Source organism: Nipponia nippon, unplaced genomic scaffold (assembly GCF_047370975.1).
Source record: "Nipponia nippon isolate SJK-2023a ecotype South Korea unplaced genomic scaffold, ASM4737097v1 scaffold_3, whole genome shotgun sequence".
NCBI classification, from domain to species: Eukaryota; Metazoa; Chordata; class Aves; order Pelecaniformes; family Threskiornithidae; genus Nipponia; species Nipponia nippon.
This window is the reverse complement of record NW_028262347.1, coordinates 5,205,713-5,228,312: the sequence shown is the minus strand read 5'-3', so window position 1 is coordinate 5,228,312 and position 22,600 is coordinate 5,205,713. Positions and strand designations below refer to the sequence as shown.

Below are 22,600 nucleotides of genomic sequence, written 5' to 3'. Positions count from 1 at the left end.
TCTTCTGCTCCAGATTTGGGGAGTGATATTTTGGAGCCCTGGAGGTGGTGTTTCAAGCCCTAGGTTACAGCTGTGCTGACAGCTCATTCACCAGCACAGCTTTTCAACTCAAATGCATTGGAATGGCAATTCAGTGTCCACCGTTCAGCTCAATTTTGTCCATGCTAATTTGAGGGAAACGGAGGAACCTTCCTCCACTGAGTAATCCTCTTTTAAATCCTCATTTAAAACTTGTCTCTGACAGCTACAATCCTTTCCCAACTAGTAAAAATGGATTTTTTCCAGCTGTTCTGTATTATTACTTCCCGCCACCCTCTCCTTTAATCCTTACTCCACCCTCCACACAAAAATGCATCTACCCAGGCAAACATGCTGGAAGAAGTGTTTCACCTTACAGCACCTGATACAAGGGTGCTGGACCATTAAACTGGTTTTCCTCAGTGTGAGTGGGTTAGATCTGTGCCCAGCTTATCCCCAAAATGAACCACTGTCATATGCACAGCCGTGGAGGAACGATCTGGCCCTCAGCAGGGAAGAAATGGTTAACTTTCTCCCTTGCAGGAGAGCGCCTTTGGCACAAGTTTCAGTGCAATGACTCACTGGGGCCAGGCAGAAGTGGAAGTGCAAAGACCCCATCGGCAGCGGAGCAGCTTGGGAATCCCACGGCAGCCTCAGCCCTTAGCTCTTTGGAGCCAGAAGAAGTTCCAGCTGTGGCCTTACAAGGCCAGAACAAAAAACCTGCTGCCGTGTCCCGGCTGAAGCCGCTGCCAGGCACTCTCTGCACGAAGAGCTTTGCAAGTCCTTGCCTGGGGGCTGGTGGAGACTGGAGGAGAGGGCTGGGTACCAGGAGCGCTCAGTCACAGCTGCATACTTAAGGTTTTCAAGCAGTGCACTTTTACCAAGATATTCTCCTTATTTAAAGTTGCTTTTGCCTGCCAGCTACTGAATCATATCCAGCCCTCCGGAGGGAAGCCATGTCTCTCTCGCAGCCCATTTATGGGTGAGGGATATTGGTAGCAAAGTGTGTGTTGTCATCCCATGAGGACTGCAGTCTTTAGTATGAACCTGGAGGTCCTTATGAACTGGGAGGAGAGATGGAAACACCTAGGATGAGCCAGGCAATTCAGAGCACTCTGGGAGAGATGGAGAGCCAGTTCAGCTCCTTTTGGCACCAGTAAGCATTATAGTGCTCAGGACTGGGAAGGATTTGGTCTTAAGGTGAGTCCCACCTTCTCTATAGTTGAGCTACTCAACCTCTTGGAGGCAATGCTGGGAGACAGGCACTTCCAGACAATGACTCAGCCCATCCTAAACCCCATCCAAAACAGATGGGATGGATTACTCTCTGGAGGTGTCTTTCCCCTGCTTGGGGAGGGATTAGATGCAATGCCCAGCTTTCTGATGACTGAGTTGGGAAAGCTGAATCCCACCCTTTATTTTTACTGGGGATGAGGTAAAAGCTACAGGACGATGAACCATATGGCCTCCCTCATTATGTTTGCTTTGGAGCAAAACCATGTGCATGTACACACACTTGTACATACGTTTGTATGTCTATATATTACACAAATTCAAAGTTGTGGTTTTTTTTTGGTTTTTTTTTTTTTGAAATTGCAGAGACAAGCACATGATAGAGATGCCAGAATCCAGGCTGGCTGTGCATGTGCATTAAAATATGACAGAACTTTTTCCTGGGAAGAACTGACTCATGCCATGGAAATGACTTAACTGTGACAAAAAGGAAAGAGAGAATGAAAGAAGGGGAGAGAGAGATGGTTCCAGCCCCACGTTTGGCCCCTATATGAGGGTGTGGGGAAGTACTGCTTTTTCTAGGAAAGTCTGCTTCAGTTCCCTCCAGACCCCTCTGCAGTTCTAGCTTGGATGCTGTGTACACACAAACTACACTGCTGCTCTCTGTTTCTCCTTTTCTTTTGGCTGAACGCAGGCAAGAATGTCAAAAGGAATTTCTGAGCACACTGGAGGTGAGATGTGTTCTCTCTGCAAAAAGACTAAAGCAAGATTATTTTTCCTCTTGCCTTGTTCTCAGAAACAGCAGAGCTGTTTGGGCCCAATAAATCCCTTTGAGAAAAGTGCAGTTTGACAGAATTGCAAAAAAACTGAAAAGAGGGGTTTTGTAATGGGAAAGGTCAAGTGATGTTAATTATAATCAGAGCTATAACATGGATAATGAGACTTGGGGAGTTTCGCTTCAAATCATTGCTTCTAGGCACCTCTGTTTCTCTCCCAGGGCAGGGGGGAGTGGAGGAGGGATATTGCACATGGGGAGCTGTTGTGGTCTCATTGTTTCTTGCTTTAATGCCCTGCCCAAAATTTCCTTCAGCAGAGGCTGGCATAAAGGCCTGACCGCACTCACACAGGATAGAAGCTTCTCCATTTTCACTTTCTGCTTACTTTGATCCCATTTTTTTGAGGGACAAATGCATGGACCACTCTTGTTATCATGAAATAAACCCAGGAGTCCTTTTCTCCACTGTGTGATTGCTGCTTTGCCTTTCTACACATGCGTGAGAGATGGTTTGGCCTACTGGATTGAGAGCTGGAAACTCCAAGTTTTGGAAAGCTCTCCATTTGTGGCCTTGACATCATTACTAAAGTAGTCTGTGCCTCGGTTTTCACTTCTGTAAAATGAAACTGAATGATTAAGTGTCCCTCTGAAGGGTGATGTCATGTTATTATCTGATGAATTTTTACAGTACAAAGGCTATTGTAAAAGAGGAGATGAGACCATAAAACTTTCCCGTCTTTTTCAAATAATGGCTATTTAGCTCATCTTAGCAAGTTCTCTATGGACTGTTAGACTGGGGAGGCAACCCTTGTGTTTGCAGCAGGCACTCATCTTCTCGAATTTTTATTTGGTGATGTGAACCTAGTTGGGTTCTCCCCTTCTCTTTGAAAGAGCCTCTTCCACCAGCATTTGGTTTAGTATTCTTATCTATAAAACATTCATAAAATGCATTGTGGTGAGACGTGGAGCAATGTTCCAGCTAAGCAAATGGAGGGATGAATCTTGCGATCCCTACGGAGGAAAATGGTTTATACAGAGAACAGAAACAGGCAGGGAGGGACTCCAGAACTGGCTCCAAAATGTTTGAAGCTATGGGAAATGTTCCCCTTGACTTCAGATGAACTGGAAGCCAAGTCACCAGCTGGGAGGATTAGAGATTCCACTGCGGTGGGTAAGTCGTTTGCAGTTGCATCATTGCATCATCAGTGTCAATGCAGAATCCAGAGGGATATTGATGACACAGCTTGATCAGCCCTTTGAGCTCCTTTCCAAACTGTCTTTACATAGAAACATCAGGCCTAGAAACATGTGGTTTCCAGCACTGCTGATTACCTTTTCTATTTTTTCTGGACAAGCCCTTCACATGTTTCCCTGATAGGCATGAGAGAAACCTTTAAATGCTGATGAGTCCACCATACTATTTTCTGCATAGCTTTCCTTAGAATTTGAAAGGCTTAACCGTGGCCAAGAAAGGGCAGAGCTGGGAAGCTGCTGATCCCTCTGCTTACAGATATTGCCTCGTATTCCTCCCAGGCGTTTTGCATCCAAATACAGGGTATGTTTGCATGGACAGAGGCTGCTTTTGGGCATCTTTTCTCAGCTGGTCTTACTAAGCTGAAATTTGTCTCCATGCGAACACAGCTTCGTGGCTGCTAAATCAAAGTTCGTCACACTGGGGAGAGAACTGGACACATCTGCACTCTTTCTGTTGGCTTATCCTCAGTGGTTTGTCTTTCCCATCACCCAAGAATCTTCACCTCTCTTACTACGAACTCATCTTGATACCAGCTTTCCTCGCTCTGTCTGCCTATATTTACATAGGATGATGAACAGCAGAGCAATATAATGTTGGCATATTGCTGGAAAAAAAAACATGCCTGGGACAAAACTGACTAGCAGGTAGAATCTGCAATGACTAGTCAGGGCTTCTTTTTGTATCTTATTCATTTGATCATATTAGCTTAAACATTTGTTAACTGCTGGAACTAACAATTGGAGTATGTATATGCCAACCAGTATCCTAATTATGAACAGAGCATGTGCAGCCTTGACATTTTAGAGGTATGTCAACTTATAAGTAACCTTTCTAACCATATGCCACTTAACAGCTTACTGCAAGTCTAGAGGGCTTTAGAAAAACTCCACGAGACTTTTGGTATTAGTCAACATTATTCAGCATCCCTTAGTTCAGGGCATGGTTCTCCCGGTCAGTGTGAGCTTTTATCCTAGTTGTCATGCAGGATTTTTAAGCTTAGTTAGGTCCAGGCATATGTATCACAACTTTTCAAGATCTTTTGGGCAAAAGTTGTTCTTTCATCTTATATTTGCGTAGCACCTGGCACCACAGAGATCAGGCTTTGAGACAGGGAAGGACATCTCAATTTTATTCGTGAGCCAAACTGGCAATGTAGAAATATCTATAAGATCAGTAAACATCTTAAAAATTAAATTTTTGCCCGCTAAAGCAGCGACAGTTGTGCCTACTGGTCTCTTTTTCTCTTTTCTTTTTAGACCAAAGAAGCTCTCTTCACAATTCTCCAGGACCTAAGGCCTGAAGACCACTTCAATATCATTGGCTTTTCCAACCGAATAAAGGTCTGGCAGCAGGACCGGCTGGTGCCAGTTACTCCAAATAATATAAGAGATGCTAAAAAGTACATTCATAACATGTCGCCTACTGGAGGTACGATCCAGAGATATGAACAGGATTAATTTTGCTATCCAATTAACTACAACAGAACGGAGAGTGGTGAACGTGGTCCTGTAACATGTAGCAATAAAAAGATGCTGGGACTTAGGTCGTGGGACAAGGAGGTCCCTTCCTCACCTCCACTCAGGGTTATGTGACAGAAGGATATGTGCCCTTTATCAGCATACGTGATGGGAAGGTGTCCCCAGATCCAGTCATGTGACCTGATATACTTAGTAAAGCCAAGTTGGGCCCATTCTCCCATTTATCTTGTGAGACCCTTGGAGTGGAAAAGTTCCCAAGGTTATTTCTTGAGGACACAGGAAAAAATACTATATGCTGGTGAAAGACACACAGGGCCAGTACTTGTGCAGTTTCTGAAAGCCTGCGTAAAAGCTGGCACATGGTTTTGTCTGGGCTGGAAACTCCAGGGACGGACTATGCAGTGTGGGCTGTGAGATTGCCTTCTGCAATAGCTAGTTTCTCCCCTAGTACTGCCTTACTCTTTTCTCTGCCAAGGAGTAGCCAGAATGACATTTAAGAATTTCTTGTCCCTTTTTGCTTGTGCCTTGTTGCCAGGAGTGAAGAGGGGAGAGGAGGAGACCCCAGAACAGTGGCAGAGTGCAGGCATGATTTTGAATTTGATTCAGTGGCCTCCTATGAGGCTATGGACACTAGCATAAAAAAAACATAGTGAAGTTTGTAATCAAAAATACTTTGGCAGCTGTGCCCATCCTAGCTGAGCACTCCCCAGGTAAGCAGAGCTGCAAAATGACCTATGCTAAATCCTTCCCCGTGCAAGCACTCACAGCTGGTTAAAGGTCAGACAGGGCCTTCCCATGGCTGCCCCTGAGCAGTGACCGCTCCTAGCAAAGGAAACTCTCTGATGGAAAAACACAGCAAACAGGACGGTTTGCCGTACTGTTTCTATTGTGAGAGGAAGAGTTTAGGAAGTGGTCAAGGGACCTGCCCAGTTAAACAATTACCAATAGTGGGACTAAACTCAGACTACAAAGCTTTTTTACTCCTGAAGTGCCAAAAGAGCTGTGCAGGAACCAGCTGAGTTTGCCCATGAACCTGCCAGAGAACAAAAGTAAAAGGAAATGATTAACTCTGGTTCAACAGGAAGGTGCAGCGATTGTCCACCACAGGCCAGTGGTACTTTAGTTTTGGCTAACTCTGTGTTTTCCCTGTAAAGGTGCTGTTGCTTGAGTATCTTCCAGTGAACGTGAATGCAATCGGGCTCACAGATCGCACACATGAAGAACGTGCTGTGCTTGCACCTCTGTGTCATACTCACACACCAAAGGAGTGGGAAGAAAATATTGCTGCTAAATATTTGCGCATGTGCCAAAAAGCAGTTTTCAGTGCTTGGTAGCTTTTGTGATCTGCCTGGGTTTGAAATGATGTCTGCCGCATGGGATGGTTTTCTTTCATTTCTGGGGAAAAAATTCTTTCTGAAATTTTGGATCTGGATGGAGACTGAGAGAGTATTAGGATATTTAGGTGCAGGGTTTTGGTTCAAAACGATTTTGCAAAAAACACAGTCTGGATTTTGAAGACTTTTCAGAAGTCTTAGCCCCTTTCCTGTTCCTTGTCTTGCTGCAGTCACTGGAGCTGTGCATGCTGTTTCTAGTCATGATCCATGGTCAGACCTGCTAGGGTGTCCTTGCTGGTAACCACCCTAGATCTCCCCTTCTGGACGCCCAGGAGTCTGTTGTGTATGCCTCTTAACCCATTTCACCTGCTTTTTTTTCTGAGAGCTGTTTTTAACCCCGATGTACTGAGCTTGCAAAGGTTCCACAACCAATCCCTCTTTGCTTTGACTAGCACAAGAAACACATGGAGCAAGGAGATACCTGTACTCATTTTCCTGCTTTCTTGTTTCTGAACGCGCAGTAGGCTTGGATCCTTTTCATGGCTATTCTTCTAACGTACATCTGTTCCCTCATTTATTTTCTGTTTTCTCCCTCTCCCCACTTCAGGCAGCTCCATTCTTCGCTAGCCAGTTGTTTTTGTGAAAACACACTCCTCAGCTAACAAAGCCGTTTCTCTTCCCTTTAAACTTTGTTAGCCCCTGGGATTTTGAAGAACAAACCCAACCACTTGTTTTCCCATTTGAAGGTTTTTTTCCTCTCTTCAAATCTTGTGCCCTTCAGACAAAGTGAGCAGAACTTGTTTTCCTAGCTCAGATATCATTTGGGAGAGTCCTATAATTAAGTTTAACTATTTTTGTAGGTACCAGCAGGACATGGTATGTGCTCTGACTCTGCTTACCACGGCTGATTATTGCACATTGAGATATTCAAGGATGCAGCAATTTCACATAATAAACTGCAATTCATAATTCAATGCATAAGACTATAAACAACTATCCCAAACTGGTGCTGAGTAACAGAGCTGAACGGAATTAAAGGGCTAGTGCAACCTCATGTAGAAAGAAGGAACATCCTGATGAACAGAGATGCTGTCATCGTACTAAAAGGGGCTTAGGGAAATTATTTGTACGACTCTTAGAAGGAGAAATGAGCTAATAATTTTGGTACCTTCCCAGGGACTAATATTAATGGTGCTCTCCAGACTGGTGCAAAGCTGCTAAATGATTACATTGCTCAGAACGACATTGATGCCAGGAGTGTTTCTCTGATCATCTTCCTCACGGATGGGAGGCCCACTGTTGGGGAAACACAGTCATCCAAAATCCTCAGCAACACCAAGGATGCCATCCGTGATAAATTCTGCCTCTTCACCATTGGCATTGGCAATGATGTGGACCACAAGCTGCTGGAGAGGATGGCACTGGAGAACTGCGGCATGACGAGGCATTTCCAAGAGGACGAGGATGCAGCCAGCCACCTCAAAGGGTTTGTTCTGCTTTTTCTGTGCTTGTATCTGCATTGGGTCCTCTGGGCAAGGGTTTTGGGAAGGAAAATCCTCTAAGGAGACATCCTTAGACAAGAGATGGGAATTTCTCTGAGGCTCAACTCTGGTTGAGAGAGGCAGAGTATGCTCAGATACTGAGGATGCCTACTCAGAAATAGTCTACTACCTAGCGGACCCCCTGAGCTGTGCTGGAGCTTCCCAGCGCCTCAGAACAAGGCATTTGTTCCCCTAATTCAGATTGTTGTTTTGGACGTGTAAACCTGGAGAGATGAGAGGCACGAGTGCCACCTCTCTGCAGGTGGACGGAGGGAGGAAAGGATACATTGCTCACTTCAAATTGACAACATAAACAGCATGAAGGGGTTCAGGAATGGAGATCCCAATTTGGGGCAGAAAATAGTTTCTTTATTTTTTGAAAACCATAACCTTTTGCCCAAACTCCAAAATATTCGACTTTGAAAAATACACAAGGGTAATTCCTGGGATGATCATATAGTTGCTTCATTCCCTCGTTCTTTGTGACCCAAACTCCTAACAAGTTTCCTGTAATCCTTATCATTCAGTAGGACCAGAGATTATGCTCCTCTTCTGTGATCAGGGAGCTGTAGTCCAAGGGGAGACCCTCGTGAGGAACGGCAAAAAGATATCTGAACCACAGCTCTGTTTAAAATATCAGGCAATGTGTCAGTATTTCCAGGCAATAATGTTTGGTTTTCACTCCCAAAATGTTTGTATTTCGAATCTCAGAAACCAAAAAGAGACAGTAATTGAGCAGAGACTTCTCATTTTGCCTGGCTAGTGTCTAATTTATCTGGAGCAATGAGACCATGCACTTTCCACTAGAGTGGTTCTTTCTGTCATTGTTATAGTAGGACAAGAATGTGTTCCTTTTAAGCTAGATTTTGTAGATCTATCTGCCACTCCGCCCATGTCATTTGCTTCTCAGAACATGCATTTTGGATAGTGAGTGGCATTCCCTGGCAAATGAAGGATGTGCTGATTGATTGGGCTGCAGGAAGCCAGCACTGCAAGTACTTGTTCAAACACCTTTGTCTGATAAACAGCTCACTGTTTATCAAGCTCAGTGATGGCAAACCCATTTGGCGTCTGGTGCCAAATTTACACAGAAAAGCACAATTACTTGCTGGAGGCCAATTCAAATCACTGTTGGAGGGAAAATCTACATGGGTGCCAATATAATTTTTGATTTTTGTGGACAGTGGGTTGTATTTTTTACACAGGTACTTCCTTGCATTGTGCTATAAGACAGGTTGTATCTCTCGCTCCACCATTTGTTACAACACAGGAGTTATTTGACAGAGTTCTCGGGTTTCATTTACTCATGTTTTAAAACGTGATGAGGTCCCTGTATCAAAGACACTGAGTGCTCAGAGAGACTTTAAAAGAAAGTCAGGCTTTGGGTTTCCTTGGAGAGAGAATAAAACAGAAAGTGTGACTCTAGCTTCCAGACAATCTGTTTAAGCAGATGTGAAAAATAAATGCAGCTTGAACTAAAAAAGGGCTGAGGCCAATTCTTTGTTTATTTACCAAATTAAACTCAAATGGCTTGTCAAGAGATGAAGAGTCTGGTGTTTAAATGGGAAATATGGCATTCCTGGAGCAGCTTGGGAAGATCCATCAAAAGCACATTGCTGCAGGGAAAACACAGTACTGTAAACTTAGGCCTTGACCCCTTGTAAAGGCTTTCTGGCCTGTCCAGTGCGAGGTATTCTCAGAAGTATGGTAGGTCACGTTAACAAGGCATTATAAGGTTAAGGTCTCTGGTTCCATGGAAGCCATGTCTTGCTCCAACAGAAAATCAGCAATAAGGTAGCAGCGAGTTCTGTTCTGCTAGGCTGCCTGTGTTTAGTAGTTAGGATTCCTCCAATCTTTGGAAATGTCCTCGTTTATGGGGGCATAGTAGATTCCTTCTTGATTTTTTCTTCTCCTTCCGCCCTCAGAAAACTGTATTCCTGCCTGTCCTACACTGACCATCCTAAATGGTAGTATCTAGGGCTCTTCCAGTGATACAGAAGCTTTGGTTCAGCTATTCTCCAGCTTTGGGGGACCTTGGTCTTACAGTTTCTGGGTCTCGAATACTATGCATAATACCACTGGAAAACTGTGGGTAACAGCATCTCTTCTAAGTACATTTTGAAATAACCAGGGTGCTTTCTGTGAGCCTGAGAAGCCAAGAATTTACTTTTAATGGACAGGTCCTCTTAAGCAAACTTAAATGATCACAAATATCTCGTTTCACAGCTCTGGAATCATGGTGGAAGGTAGGTGACTGCCAGGCCATGCTGAGATACTTCTGAACACACTTAAGAAACTCTGTTTAGATGCCTAAGAAACACTGAACACTAAAATGAGGCAGAGAATAATTTTGGTTGAAAGGGACCTCTGGAGGTCATGTCATCCATCCTTCTGCTCAGAGAAGAGCTAACTTCAAATTTAGGTGAAGTTTCTCACGGCCTTGTCCACTCAAGTTTTGAAAATCTCTGAGGGTAGAGAGTCCCCCGTCTCTCTGGGCCCAGTTACAGTGGATGCAGTGGTTAAATTTGGAGCCTGGTAGCTCTGACTTCTCCTGAATGTCTTAGGAGCCATATTAGATAGTCTGACTGTATCCTTGGCCATGTGTAAGTGCAAGAGTGTATGCATACACTTGGATGAACAGTACTAATGGTGAGAAATGTGTCTTTGTTTAAGGTTCTACGATGAAATAGGAACGCCCCTTCTCTCTGACATCCGTATTGATTACCCTGAAGACAATGTGGAGCAAGTCACCCAGAACTTCTTCCCTAACTACTTCAATGGCTCTGAAATTATAATAGCTGGCAAACTCATCAACCACACCTCAGATAGTCTCCATGTGGAGGTGACTGCTAGCAACTCCAAGAAGTACATCCTCCTGAAAACAGATGTGGCTATTGACCTGCCAAGCCGGAATGACATCAGAGGTGTCCCCGGCCTGGAAGATGGCAAAGGTGATAAAAATTACATTGAGAGGGCATGGAGTTACCTCACCATCAAGGAACTGCTTAAGGCCCGGTTGAAGAGTGATGACAATCAGGAAAAAGACTATTTGATGGAGAAAGCCAAGTCAATGGCCCTGACTTACAATTTTGTTACTCCCTTCACCGTTCTGAAGATGAGAGAGGCTGGGCTCCATTCAGAACCACCTCAAGAGGAGTTTATCAGCCCTTCTACTGATGGCATTGGTGAGAAGTTGCAGAGCTTGCAGGGACACAAGGCACCACCAGGTACGAGGGAAAAATAACCATATGCTGGTAAGAAATATTTTTGCATAGGTAGGGTCTCATGACTGACTTTGGCAACAGGGATGATCTAGCCAATGAACCGAGGGGTGGTAAACAGAAAGCTGAGATTTTCATATTGATTTTGCTAATTGTGAGCTGGGTGACCTTAAGCAAACATTTTAGGCACCTGATTCACCCCCTGGAAGCACTTACCGCTCTGTAGAAACTATTGAAGAAAAATTGATATTCTAAATGAATCTTAAAGTAGCTGCAGGAATATGTCCCATAATCTCGCTGAATAATATTTTGCAAACATTATTATACTATGGTTCTTTCTGCTGCTCAATAAGTAATTGTAACAGCCTTCCTTCCCCACTTCTAGGTATACGCAGACAGCAAGATAAACAAAGAATTAAAATCACAAAAACTTCAGGTCAGTGTCTGTTTTCATGCCTTTAATAATCCAAAATAATAGTGGTTGATTATGGAAACCTCAGTTGCATGCCACTGTGGTACAACCATCCTGACGGATCAGCCAAAATCCTATTTACTAGACCTGCAGAGTAGGAAGGAAAATGAAAACAAAACCAAAAACAAAATACAGAGAGGATCAGTAATGAGAAGTGTGAGGAAACATAACAAGGCAGATGATCTATACCACTTGATCCTCATTTGAGATTTCTGAGGATTAGGGGAGAACAGGAATCACGTTCTCTCTGTACTAGAACTAGTCAAAAAACATTTTATAAAGTAATGTTGCTGAAACATAAAAGGTGTTGTCAAAGGGGAAAAAAAAAAAAAAAGAAACTTCGATAGTGTTTTGCTATTTCTCTGTTGGTTCTGCACCTTTACTTAACATCCTTTTCATACATTTAACACTGAAGAATAAGACCAGATCAAGAATTTAGACTTGAATTTCACTGGATAAGGTCAAATTTACCTTAAAAACTAGAGGTTTGGCTTGTCTTGTTGTTAATAACAAATATCTGGTAGCTGATGATAAGTCAAGGATTGTTGAAAAATTAAGGTCGTGGGATTGTTTAAAATCTGCTGTTGACTGCTCCAAGCTGATACTGAGGACCAAGAAGGTTCAGTGTGAGGTGTGCCCATGCAGCAGTCCTTGATTAGAGGATATGTTCTTGTGTGCTGTGGGTGATGTAGCCTCCCAACAGAGTATGGAGGAGTATAAAACACCTGCATGACCATTCCCATAAATCACTGAAATGATATTCCAGGAAGAAAATATCCTGATTTTCACCTGGACGGCTTCGGGTTTTGAGTTTTCATTGAAAACCCAACCTCTTCTGTGAGAAAAACAAAACAATATAAAATAAAATAAACTTTGAAAAACAAAGCAAAACTTGGCATTTCCTGGCAAACTCCATCCGACCCTCTAAAAACAACAAACCAGGAGGTCTTAGAAAAAACAGGGACAAACACACTTGGAAAAGCAGTTTGTTACATTCTTGGACACTGTAGTTTTGGGTAAGCCTCTCACATTTGTCTTTATTTCCATGTCTTCTCAGCGGATGGAGACCCTCACTTTGTCATTGATTTTCCCTCCAGCAAGTTGTCTGTCTGCTTCAATATTGACGGAGAACCAGGGGACATTCTCCGGCTGGTCTCTGATCATAAGGAATCTGGTGAGCAGCCAAACAAAGCAGTTGCTTGTAGAGGAAAGCTGAAGTGCAAGGCCAGCTCTCTAGCAATAAGACTAAGCACCAAGATGCTTCATAGGCGAGAAAGTGGCAGGAAATTAGAAGGAGTTGCTTTTCTGGCCAGGTAATGGAAAATTGATGCACACAAGTTTTCTGGTTCTAATCACCTGGATTAGACGGGGAGGTAAACTGTTCACTTGCCCTTACTGACCTCCAACTTTGTCATAGCTTATGGGTAAATTCACAGCAAGCCTAAGCAAGGAGGAGGCCTGGCCACTGTTACATATGCAATTAATCTACAGAAGTGTTTGCCAACAGATTAGACCTAACCACAGAGAGAACTGGCCTTTATGTATATCCAAATTTTCCTAGCTCAGATCTTCATTGGCTGGAATCAGGGGAGCAGCAATTACATGTAAACAGCCAAGAGACCCACTTGAGTGCATGAGGACCACATCGCACCCCTGCAGCCCAGCTAGATCGGAGAGCTCAGTTCCTGATATTAGACCCAGTATGGTCTAGGGGGTTGCACTTAACCAGTGCTACAACTGCCACAGCTGAACGAACAGCCACAGGCATTTTGCATACTGCATGTAGTGTTTGCATAAGCCATGCAGCCACCTCTGTGCCAAGAGATTACACAGGGGATTCAGCTTTCTGGTGCAGAGACAGTGCATTTCTTTGATGGTGCAACTTCATCAGCCTTCTAGTTACAAAGTCACAACATGCAAATAAAGGATTTGGGCTCACCAAAATTGCTCTGTTATTGGAACTTTACTTTTTACTTACAGTGCTGTTTGCTTCAGGACAGAGCAAATTATCCAAACAGGTTAACCAAGCACTGAGGCTGTTTCAGTGAAGGGAACACCAAACTGGTTACCGAGTCATGACAGCCTTGAGAAAACCCACACGATTCAGGATCTGCTTTGCTCAGGCCAGTCTGATCCCCAGGGGCAGGCTGTGGTCTGATCCGATCTGGAATTCTAAGCAGGGCAGCTAATAAGCAGATTATGTCCTGAGCAAGGAAATGGTGGGAGGAAGGGGTGTCAAAACCAGAGACAATGCACAGACTTGTTTTACAAAGAAGATAAATAACCCCACAATAAAGTTATGAGAGTTCTGTTCTGTGTGGCAGTGGTCTAGCCTCCATATTTCTGTGTTCATGCCTGCCTTAGTGAATAAGATCCAGCTCCTGGCGATGTTTCCCTTAAGCTTCTCTCACAGACTGTGTTTGTGCTACAGCTTTGAATGATTCTGTGGCTCAAATGCAGAATGAGCTGGAGAAAAACAGACTCCATAGCACTAGCAAGTTGAGCCTATGAAGACAGAAATGAGAGATTCCATCAGCAATGATGAGATATGGAGATATTTTATCTCAGTGTTGATGGCTTGGGTCTAGCTTGGGTTAGCCACAATTCTCCTTCTTAATTGTTGCTGTCTAGTAGCTCTTCAGAGACCTGTGGAAGAGGAGACACTGTCTTAAGGACAGGAAGTCACAAAAAAATCATTAAAACGATTGGGAATCTGAGTGTGGACATCTAGGCTACAGCTGACTCAGTGGAATCTGCACCTTCGACTACTCAAAAGTGGTTCTTTTGGGGCAAAATTGAGGAAAGCTGGAAGAGCAGCACTGGTGAAGCTGCTCAACGGGAGTGCAGGGTTCAGGGTCCTATTCTGCAGTGACACAGAGAGAACCTGAATTTCTTACCATGCCACCTGAGGAGGTTTAGCACTTCACTGCAGGTCCTGCTCAGTCTTTAGCTTGTTGGTCAAGGTAGTAACCCTTACTCTGTGGTTTCCCAGGCTAGTTCTCTTTAGGAGTCGGGTAGAGAGGGATATCAAACTCCAGCTGTCTACTACTCTGAGACAGCAGCATTCAGATACACTCAGATCTTCTTCCTAGAAGTTCAGTCCCTATGCCCGTTGGTGATATGAGGAAAAGCAGGCCTGCCAGCAGCTTTTCTTAGTCCTCCAAGATCTGGTGTGTTTGCCCAGGTTTGAATTATACATCAACAAATAGGTGGTCTAGGTAAATCGTACCACAGTTTGTTGGGCTATAGCAGTCAGGAAGATAAATATTTGTCTTATGTGGCTCAAAACCCCTGCACATCATTGTTGTGATGATAGGTAGGTCTAAGGTTGGAGGGAGCTTAGGAAGTGGCTGTGCTGAGAAACAGCTGATCCTATCCTGTAGCACTGCGTACACAATGTTAGGACTAATGGGGTTGGGGGGACCTGTTCCAGGGAAGGCCAGCATTTCTGAGCTGGGGTGAATTCAGGTGCTCTGTATAAGGTAATCAATTTATAACAGACTGGCCATACTGCTTTGAATACTGGTAGGTGAAATAATCAAGCATGAGGTGGTGAATCTGCATGCCCTCAGTTGCAAGGCTTATATATTTGAGACAATAGAAGTATTCTTAGTTCCAGCTTTCATTTATTGACTGTTTTCCTGCAAGGTGTAACTGTGAATGGGCAACTAATCGGAGCTCCTGCACCACCCAACGGCCACAAGAAGCATCGGACTTACTTCAGCACCATCACTATCCTCAGCAATAAGCCAGAGAGATCTTACCTAGAGATCACACCCAAAAGAATCATCCTGGATGATGGGGAAAGACTTCTTCTGTCCTGTGCTCGGAGCGCTGTTGTGCGGAGCAGCAACCTCGAGGTGTCCATCTCTGCCAATTCCAACATCACTGTGACGATACGAGACACAATCAGCTTTGTCATCCTCATCCACCATTACAAGAAGCTGGCCCCGTATCAGAGGAACCACCTGGGGTTCTACATCTCCAACAGTAAAGGCCTCTCTGCCGACTCCCATGGGCTACTGGGTAGGTAACAGGGTCTCAGATTCAGAGCCGTAAGCCAGAGAAAAATGATCCTTCCAAACAGTTTTAAAGGACAGAGACAGAAGGTAATGAACAAGGCAGGTGGGGAGTAAGTTCCCAGGTGAGACTTTTACTTCCACTTCCAAACAACTTCTTTATTGCTAGCATCCCCAGCTCCTCTCCCATTTTTTTCTGTATGAGCTATCTCCCACTATCCTAACTATGTGGCTGTGCCTGTTTTTTACACTTCCACTGTTTTTATGATTGTTCAATAGAGTTGTCATTAGAATCCACATGCTTGATGTTCCCAATACAGCTGTTTGCACCTGAGCCTGATTGAGATCAAGAAACATTAGTACTTTTTGTAGCCCCTTTCTTTCAAATATGAAGTGAAAAAAGAGCCATCCCCACATTTTGAGAGCAATTAGGCTTTATGAAGGCTCAGAGAATGTCTAGGTTGGGTTCTTTCAGCCAACAAGAAGTAGTGATGTTTATGGCCATGTACAGGTGCAGAACTCTAAGGCTGAAGCCATAGTTTCTGTGACACTCAGGTACCCCTAGGTTAAGCAGGAAACGATCCTTCAGAGGTGGAGTTTTGGATTCAGGCTGCTCACATGTGCAAACCTCTAAATCCACGCTTAGGTTTGGCCGAAAAGAGCTTGCCCCCAAGAAAGCAAGGGAAGACAACTTGGAGCTTCAAGCCTATATCTTCTTTCTGCTTGCTGATGGACTTTGTATAGGTTATATTATCCCATAGTAACCCTGGCCCACAGAGGGGAACTTGCTACTAGCAGCTCAAAAAGCTCTTTAGCTCAGCTGATGTATCTTGATGAGTGAGAAAAGAAATAGGGTTTTATTCTGATCTGTCTCTGTGTTTGTGAGATTTAGAAAAGAATCACAGGACCTAGATTCATCTTGCTATTGCAGAGAAACCCTTTACAACCCCATATGCTAAGAATCCTCAAAACATGGTTTATAAAGAAAAACAAATCCGAACAACTTATATGCGGGCACAAAACAGCCAGTCATGGAGTCTATTTTGTCTTGCCTTGCAGGTCAGTTCCTGAACCATGAAGTTAAACTTCTTCAGGAATCTCTAAACACAAGTCATCAGCAGGTTGGTCAGAACCAAACTGAAGCATTAAAGCCAAACCCTACAAACACCCTGAAAGTGAAGGGACGGCTTGTTCCTGTCGTGTGGAAGCAGAGGAGGATCTTCAACGGCCAGCAGGAAGTTGACTGCTGGTTTGCCAAAAACAATGCGGACAAACTGATCGATGGGAGCTATAAAGACTATTTGGCTTCTCATCCTTTCGACACAGGGACCAGCTTTGGGACGATTAACAGCCTTTAAGACTAGCATAGCAATGTGTTACAGCAGCATGTGTGACAGCAGTTCCCTTCTGAAGCCTTTAGAGCTAGGCAACTTATGAATATTTCTTTACTTTTTTGGTGCCAAAGAAACCAAGGCTTTTTGCCCTTGGAAATCAGCTGTCTCTCTTTCATGCCAGATGAACATTGTTCATCAAATTCCTGAAGACAAGGAGGTTTGGGGGGAAGGGTTGAAGACATGGTTAAAGGTGTGATCGGTGCTCTCCCAGTGGGAAGGGAGGGAGAAATGGGCCAGCGCTCATATCGAACAGTACAGAGAGATGCTGGCCTTAAAATAAACCCATGCAGGGATCTGTGCAATACCCCCAGGGGCTGATGAGTTGCCCAGCGAGAGGCACAGATCATACAGCACAGTGCCTACCTGGAGAGACAACCTTGGATGATACGCCTTGCAAAGAAGTGACTTGGAGCACCTGCTCCAACCACGGTCCCTGGGGAAAGAAGAGAGAGAGAGAGGAGAGGTGGGTGGATATTCATCTGCAGTGACCCATTAGCATCAAAGATGTAACAAAGAAATCAAAATCTTAAATCAACAGGCCACAAGAGGGTATTGCTTTCTTGGTTATTGGGATGCGGTCTTGATTTGCCACTAAGCATGATGTTCCCTGAACCACTACGGACCCTTAAAACAGTGGTGAAAACCTTCACGTGGTTTATTGCTGTCTCAGTGCACAGGCTGCATGCTTAAGAAAGCACCTCTAGTCTTCAGCAGCAACAGGAGTAGTCCCAGCTCCCATTCCATGAAGCATCTCATTTAAATAACATTACAGGTTTAGTGATTTCTTGAGTCTTGACTCCCTCAGACAGAAACAAAGTTCCACCATGAGCTTCCAACAGACCTGCTGCCTCCTTGAGCAAAGCATCACTTCTCTAAAGGATGATGAACCAGCACCCACAATAGCTTAGGACCCTACAAAGCAGCCCCTTGAATTTACACTAGGCATTTCTAGCTGCTTTTCTAATCAGGGATGAAGTCTTTAGTTACTCCAAATTGTCAAAATTTTTTCATCCCATTTTCCCTGGCTCCTTCTCCTTCCTTAGACTGCAGGAATTTGTACACAGCAGGGATTTGGCAGCAGGAGGTTACAGAAGGGTCCGCCAACCACCCCCACTGCAGGTGGTGCTGCTCTGCAAAGAAACCTCCAAACCCAAACTACAAGGCTGTCGTCTATTTTAAAGTGAGGCATCACTGAATAATGCTATAGATCAGCCACAGGGGAGTTTGCTTAGTGGAGAGCTTGGCCAAAGAGGACTTTGACAACTGCAAAGACATTTACATGGGAAGGCCAAATTGACCTCATGCATACTCTGCCTTTCCAGAACTGAAAGGAAGGACAGTGGGTGTGGAAGCATCTCCAGGAGCTAAATGATATCCATGTGTTAGTAGAAAACAGAGTTGCCAGAGATGTACAGAAACAGGTTCAATCTTGACTGATTTTTTGCATATTTAAAAATTAGGTCATATTGTTGCTGCAGGAGCTCCAGCTGCTGGGGGTGGGGTGGTGGTTTTCGAGTTGCTTGATCATGTAGTTAGTACTGCTAGCACTGTGGCAGCAGAGTAGGTAGCAAGCATGGTTGCTTATTCACACCATGTACTGTGGGGAAGAGGGAAGCAGCTGAAAGCAACCAGCTAGATTTAATTGCACTCTGAAAAACCCTTACAGAGAGCTCAAACTGAGCAAAACTCATGCCAAGGCTCAGGCTTTGGAAAAAAAACATAAAGACTACTACTTTGGGCGCAGCTATCTTGAGAAATAGCTCTCCTGCAAGGGAGAATTGAAGGCAAGACATTCAGCACAGGTCTGAGCATGCAATAACCTAAGATGCTAATGCTCATGGACCAGGAATAAGAAGAGAAAAAGCACCTGTGCAGTTGACTTCACCCAAGCAGACTGTAGGAGGCTCACCCAGCCCATTCCCAAATAACCTCCCATTTCACGAGCACAGGGTGAACAGGACAGTGGCAGTGAACTTCTAGACAGTCCAGTCTTCCTCATACTGTCTTTACTGAAAAGAGTTTTCTTTGAAATCTTCACTCTCCTCCCACATTTTGCTGTTCAAGTGTATTGCTAAGGGGAGCGATTGGCTTAGGCTCTCCTCTCGTCTCATCTCTCCTGTATATAGATATGTGTATATATATACATACACACACATATTGCTAATGCTTCAGGTGCATAATTACTCCTTTTCCTCCTCCTCCAGCCAAGGAAACATATTCCTTTCAGGGCCTGAAAAGAACAATGGTTAAGTCCAACCTCCCAGCCACGTGAAGCACCTGGAGCAATATACTCAAGTTCTTGTTACAGCTCCAGTTATCCATTTCACAATAAATATTTTACAGTGAACACTGCAGTGAAGCTTTCATTTGGCAAAGATAAAACGAGCTTTGAAGCTAAGGTTATGTATGTTTTATGCTGCTGCACAAGCTCATATTACCAGATAGCTGAAAGAGCCACTCACAAGATAACAATAGGTTGGGAACTACAGTAATTTCAGCAGAAAACTAAAGATCAATGATGTTCTTCAGCCTCTATACACTTCGTAGGAAGCAAGAAGTGTGTTATGTGAACAGACCCCAGGGGTCTACTCCCACACTAAACTGAGAATTTTACCACATAGTTAATCCAGTAGCACAGGACATGGGAAACCAGACTTTGTGCTCCTGCTGCCCCAAGAGCAGTAAGAGCAAAGGCAGGTCAGGGACTCTAAATGTCAGCTTTCCCCATCTATAAAGGGGACATCACACCCCTTCCCTCTCTCAGGAGGAGAATGTCTCCAGCCTTGGTCCTCACAGCCTTTTGTCGTAGCACAGCGAGCTCCCAGGAAGTATACTGCAACAACCGCACGTACAAGCACACATTTGTTCTCATCTCCAAGAGTGTCACAGAGCCCTTTGTTTTGCTGTGATATGGTTAAAGATTGCAAGCTGCTCAGGAAGCTCAGGAATGAGGGCTGAGCAATCACTTTGGAGCCCAACGGAAACGATGGCACACCACTATTTCAGACAAAGGAACAGGACTTCTGAATTTAGGGTTACTGAAATGCACTGGTTATGCAATGCTCAAGAGGGACCACCTTCCCCCACATCATAGTTGCCCTGCTATTGCCTATTGTGAGCCTTCCCAGCCAGCCTCAACCAAGGGCTAGGATGAAAATCATGTCACTCACCTTCCATTTTAGGACAAGGACTTTGCAGTGGATGAATTTGCACTCTTCACATACTGCAGCATTGCACTGTGCAGCCCTATAGCAAGAACAAAACCCCAAATACCAGTACACCTCAAACTAGGGAGCAAGTTTCTAATAGGGAAGCTGTTTTAATCTATTTTCAGCACAGGAGTTATTCCAGCCCTTACCAGTGCAGGACTCCGCCAGACAAGCAAATGTTGCATTGTGAAACTGATTTCACTAAGCAATATAAATGATCTATTCAGCAAGCTGTGTGCGCCATGTGTTCCAAAAGCCATTTGATGTGCCAGCACAAGTAGGATTTTGACCCTTAAGTAAGGAAAAAAACAAAAAAGGACTAATTTCCAGAAATGCAGCTGTGTAGCCTTATACTGTAAGTGTAGCCAAGTGTGTCTAGTTCACTAAGGGGCATGCAAGACTTTGATTTGCATCTAATGCTTCTAAATACTTTGAAGTTGGGGGGAAGGGGGGAAAAGAAACCCAAAATCCCCACAAAACCAAAAAACTTCACACACTCTCAGCTCAGCTTTTAAAAGTCTAAATCCATCTAAGTTAGAAAATCCAAATCCTTTATTTTCTACTCCTTAATAAGGAGTGTTTTCTTGGGAAAATACAAGGGAGGGAGGGGAAAATAAAAGATAATTCCTGCCCAACACTTCTGGAGACTGTCTTGCAATAAGAAAAGCCTGTCTATGGCTCAGCCTGGTCTATTGGTTCAGTTCAGGAGATCCTGGATCAGGCCCTGCTCTGAGGACTATCCACCATTTAGACTCTGTATGGGTCTCATCACAGCTGTGTATCTGCACCCAGCCTGCGAGTGCGTTACGCAGCTGCTCTGTGCTCTCTATCCTCTGGAGAGCTGCAAAGTGTTTTGCATTTTTGTGTGTTTATAGATGAACACAATGCCTTAACAAGAGAGCAAGGGCAAAGCCCTGCACCTCACACTTGGAGGTGCCAGATCTGGGATGACCCAGGGATCTTCTCCTGCAGCAGCCCTACCTGAGGCCATTCCCTTACCCCCAGAAGGTCAGGGCTGGTTAATGGGGGTTCAGTTGACTCTTCAGATCTAGTTTTTGAATCAGGTCCTGCAGAGATTTTATATGTTTATTTTAAACCAGGTAAATAGAAAGTAGTCAAGTTCTAGTTCCCGGTAAACACTCACTTGTAAGGTGGCAACTGGGATCGACCTCCAAGTCTGTTCCAGTCTGGAGTCCAGCACAGGCTGATGCTGCAGCATCAGGTCTTTGCACCAAGGTGGATCATACAACCCATCTACAGGAACGGAGCACTATGGCTCCGCTCTTCTTCTGTAGGTTTACTAGGATAGCACTGTTGCAGAAAGACAATCTGCCCTGTGAGGAACAGGTCAGGAAAGATTTCAACAGATCCCCTTCACAGCGTTAGGGTTTTGCAAAACATTAAGCACGTGAAGGCATTTCATTTATGAAGCAGTTTTCAGTCAAATATTTATTGCATTCCTTATAAAACAGTAAAAAGCACCAGATCCACTGAGACAAATCTTCCCAATTCAAGACATTTAAATACATATTGCAAACCAATTCTTTTGAGTATTGTGCATATAAAAGTGTCACAGTTCAGGTAGTACAGCATAGATTCTTTTTCTTCTTTTCTATAAAAAAACCAGACAATCTTTTGATTTCAGTCTCTAGTCCTGACAAAAAGTTACACCCAGCTGGCCAGCCAGGGGAAGTACATATCCATACCCCTAACCTCAACGTGCCTGCATGCATACAGGTTAGGGTCGGACAGGTAAGCAGATACTGCTCAAGCCTGTACAGGACGCACAGATACCATCCCAAAGAGACAACTGCAGAAGGATAGGTCTAGCTGAGGCAGGCAAAATGATCTCTGCAGATCTATAGGGATCAACTATCATTCCCCATCCTGCCCTTCCTTGGCCAGCTCAAGAATCACAGTGCTACTTTCCTTCTTCCACCTCCCTTCTCAGTGTTGTCAGATGACCACTTGATAGCTGGGCTGCTTCATCTTCTGGTTCATTCCCTGGAGTCCTGAAATATCCTGGTCGCTTTCAGATTGATCAAAATCCATGTCTGGAGAGAGTAACACCTAGAAAGGAGAACAGACAGATGCCGATGGAGTGAAAGTTCTCAGCTCTTCTTGATACTGTTTGCTGAAGGGGTCAAGCACCCCTAGAGGGGTTTGCTGCAAGATCTAATCCTCTCTGGCAGATGGGAAAGGTCTCAAGGCCACCTTGACCATCTCTGCAATGACATCCAGACAGATTTGGGTACAGACACTGTGATGATGTCCCAAAACACCCCCCTAGAGCGCAGAACAGGCAGCTAAAAGCTCTGTTCACCATGGGACAGGACTCACACATGGACATGCATGTTCAGGCCAGGCTGCAGCCTCAGTGGAGATGTACAAGAACTAGGCCACATATTTTGTAAACAGCTGTACCAAACATAGACCTTTTTCCCAGGCCCCCAGCTGCTTGCTGTCTCCAGAGCTCAGCCAGAAGAGCAGGCAGAGCTACAGGGTTAGCTTCAGCCATGGCCAGCAAGCTCAGGAGTGGCGTCCTAGCCTGGTAGTATCTTATTTCTACCTGGCACAGCAGCTCCTGGCTCAGTCCAAGTTGTGGGAGCCAAAATAGAGCACTGACACCTCTCACCGGTACCTCTCCAGGC

General features: G+C 44.4%; 2 protein-coding genes across 3 annotated transcripts in view; one reads left to right on the top strand and one right to left on the bottom strand.

Annotated features, from left to right (window-relative positions):
- Positions 1-20,464, top strand: part of ITIH5 (inter-alpha-trypsin inhibitor heavy chain 5) — a 54,722-nt gene extending 34,258 nt beyond the window's left edge. The window contains exons 8-14 of the mRNA XM_009462619.2: positions 4,538-4,709; positions 7,270-7,579; positions 10,308-10,861; positions 11,241-11,291; positions 12,385-12,501; positions 14,976-15,353; positions 16,406-20,464. Of these exons, the coding sequence (XP_009460894.2) occupies positions 4,538-4,709; positions 7,270-7,579; positions 10,308-10,861; positions 11,241-11,291; positions 12,385-12,501; positions 14,976-15,353; positions 16,406-16,704 (1,881 nt within the window). The 3' untranslated portion in view covers positions 16,705-20,464. The remainder of the gene's footprint in view (positions 1-4,537; positions 4,710-7,269; positions 7,580-10,307; positions 10,862-11,240; positions 11,292-12,384; positions 12,502-14,975; positions 15,354-16,405) is intronic.
- Positions 20,465-21,385: 921 nt separating this feature from the next.
- Positions 21,386-22,600, bottom strand: part of LOC104010526 (store-operated calcium entry regulator STIMATE) — a 36,472-nt gene continuing 35,257 nt past the window's right edge. For both annotated transcript variants that reach the window (XR_015706594.1, XM_087766520.1), the window contains one exon: positions 21,386-22,019. Coding sequence is in view for 1 of the 2 variants with exons in the window: in XM_087766520.1 (XP_087622646.1) it covers positions 21,906-22,019 (114 nt within the window). In the remaining variant the exon portion in view is untranslated. The remainder of the gene's footprint in view (positions 22,020-22,600) is intronic.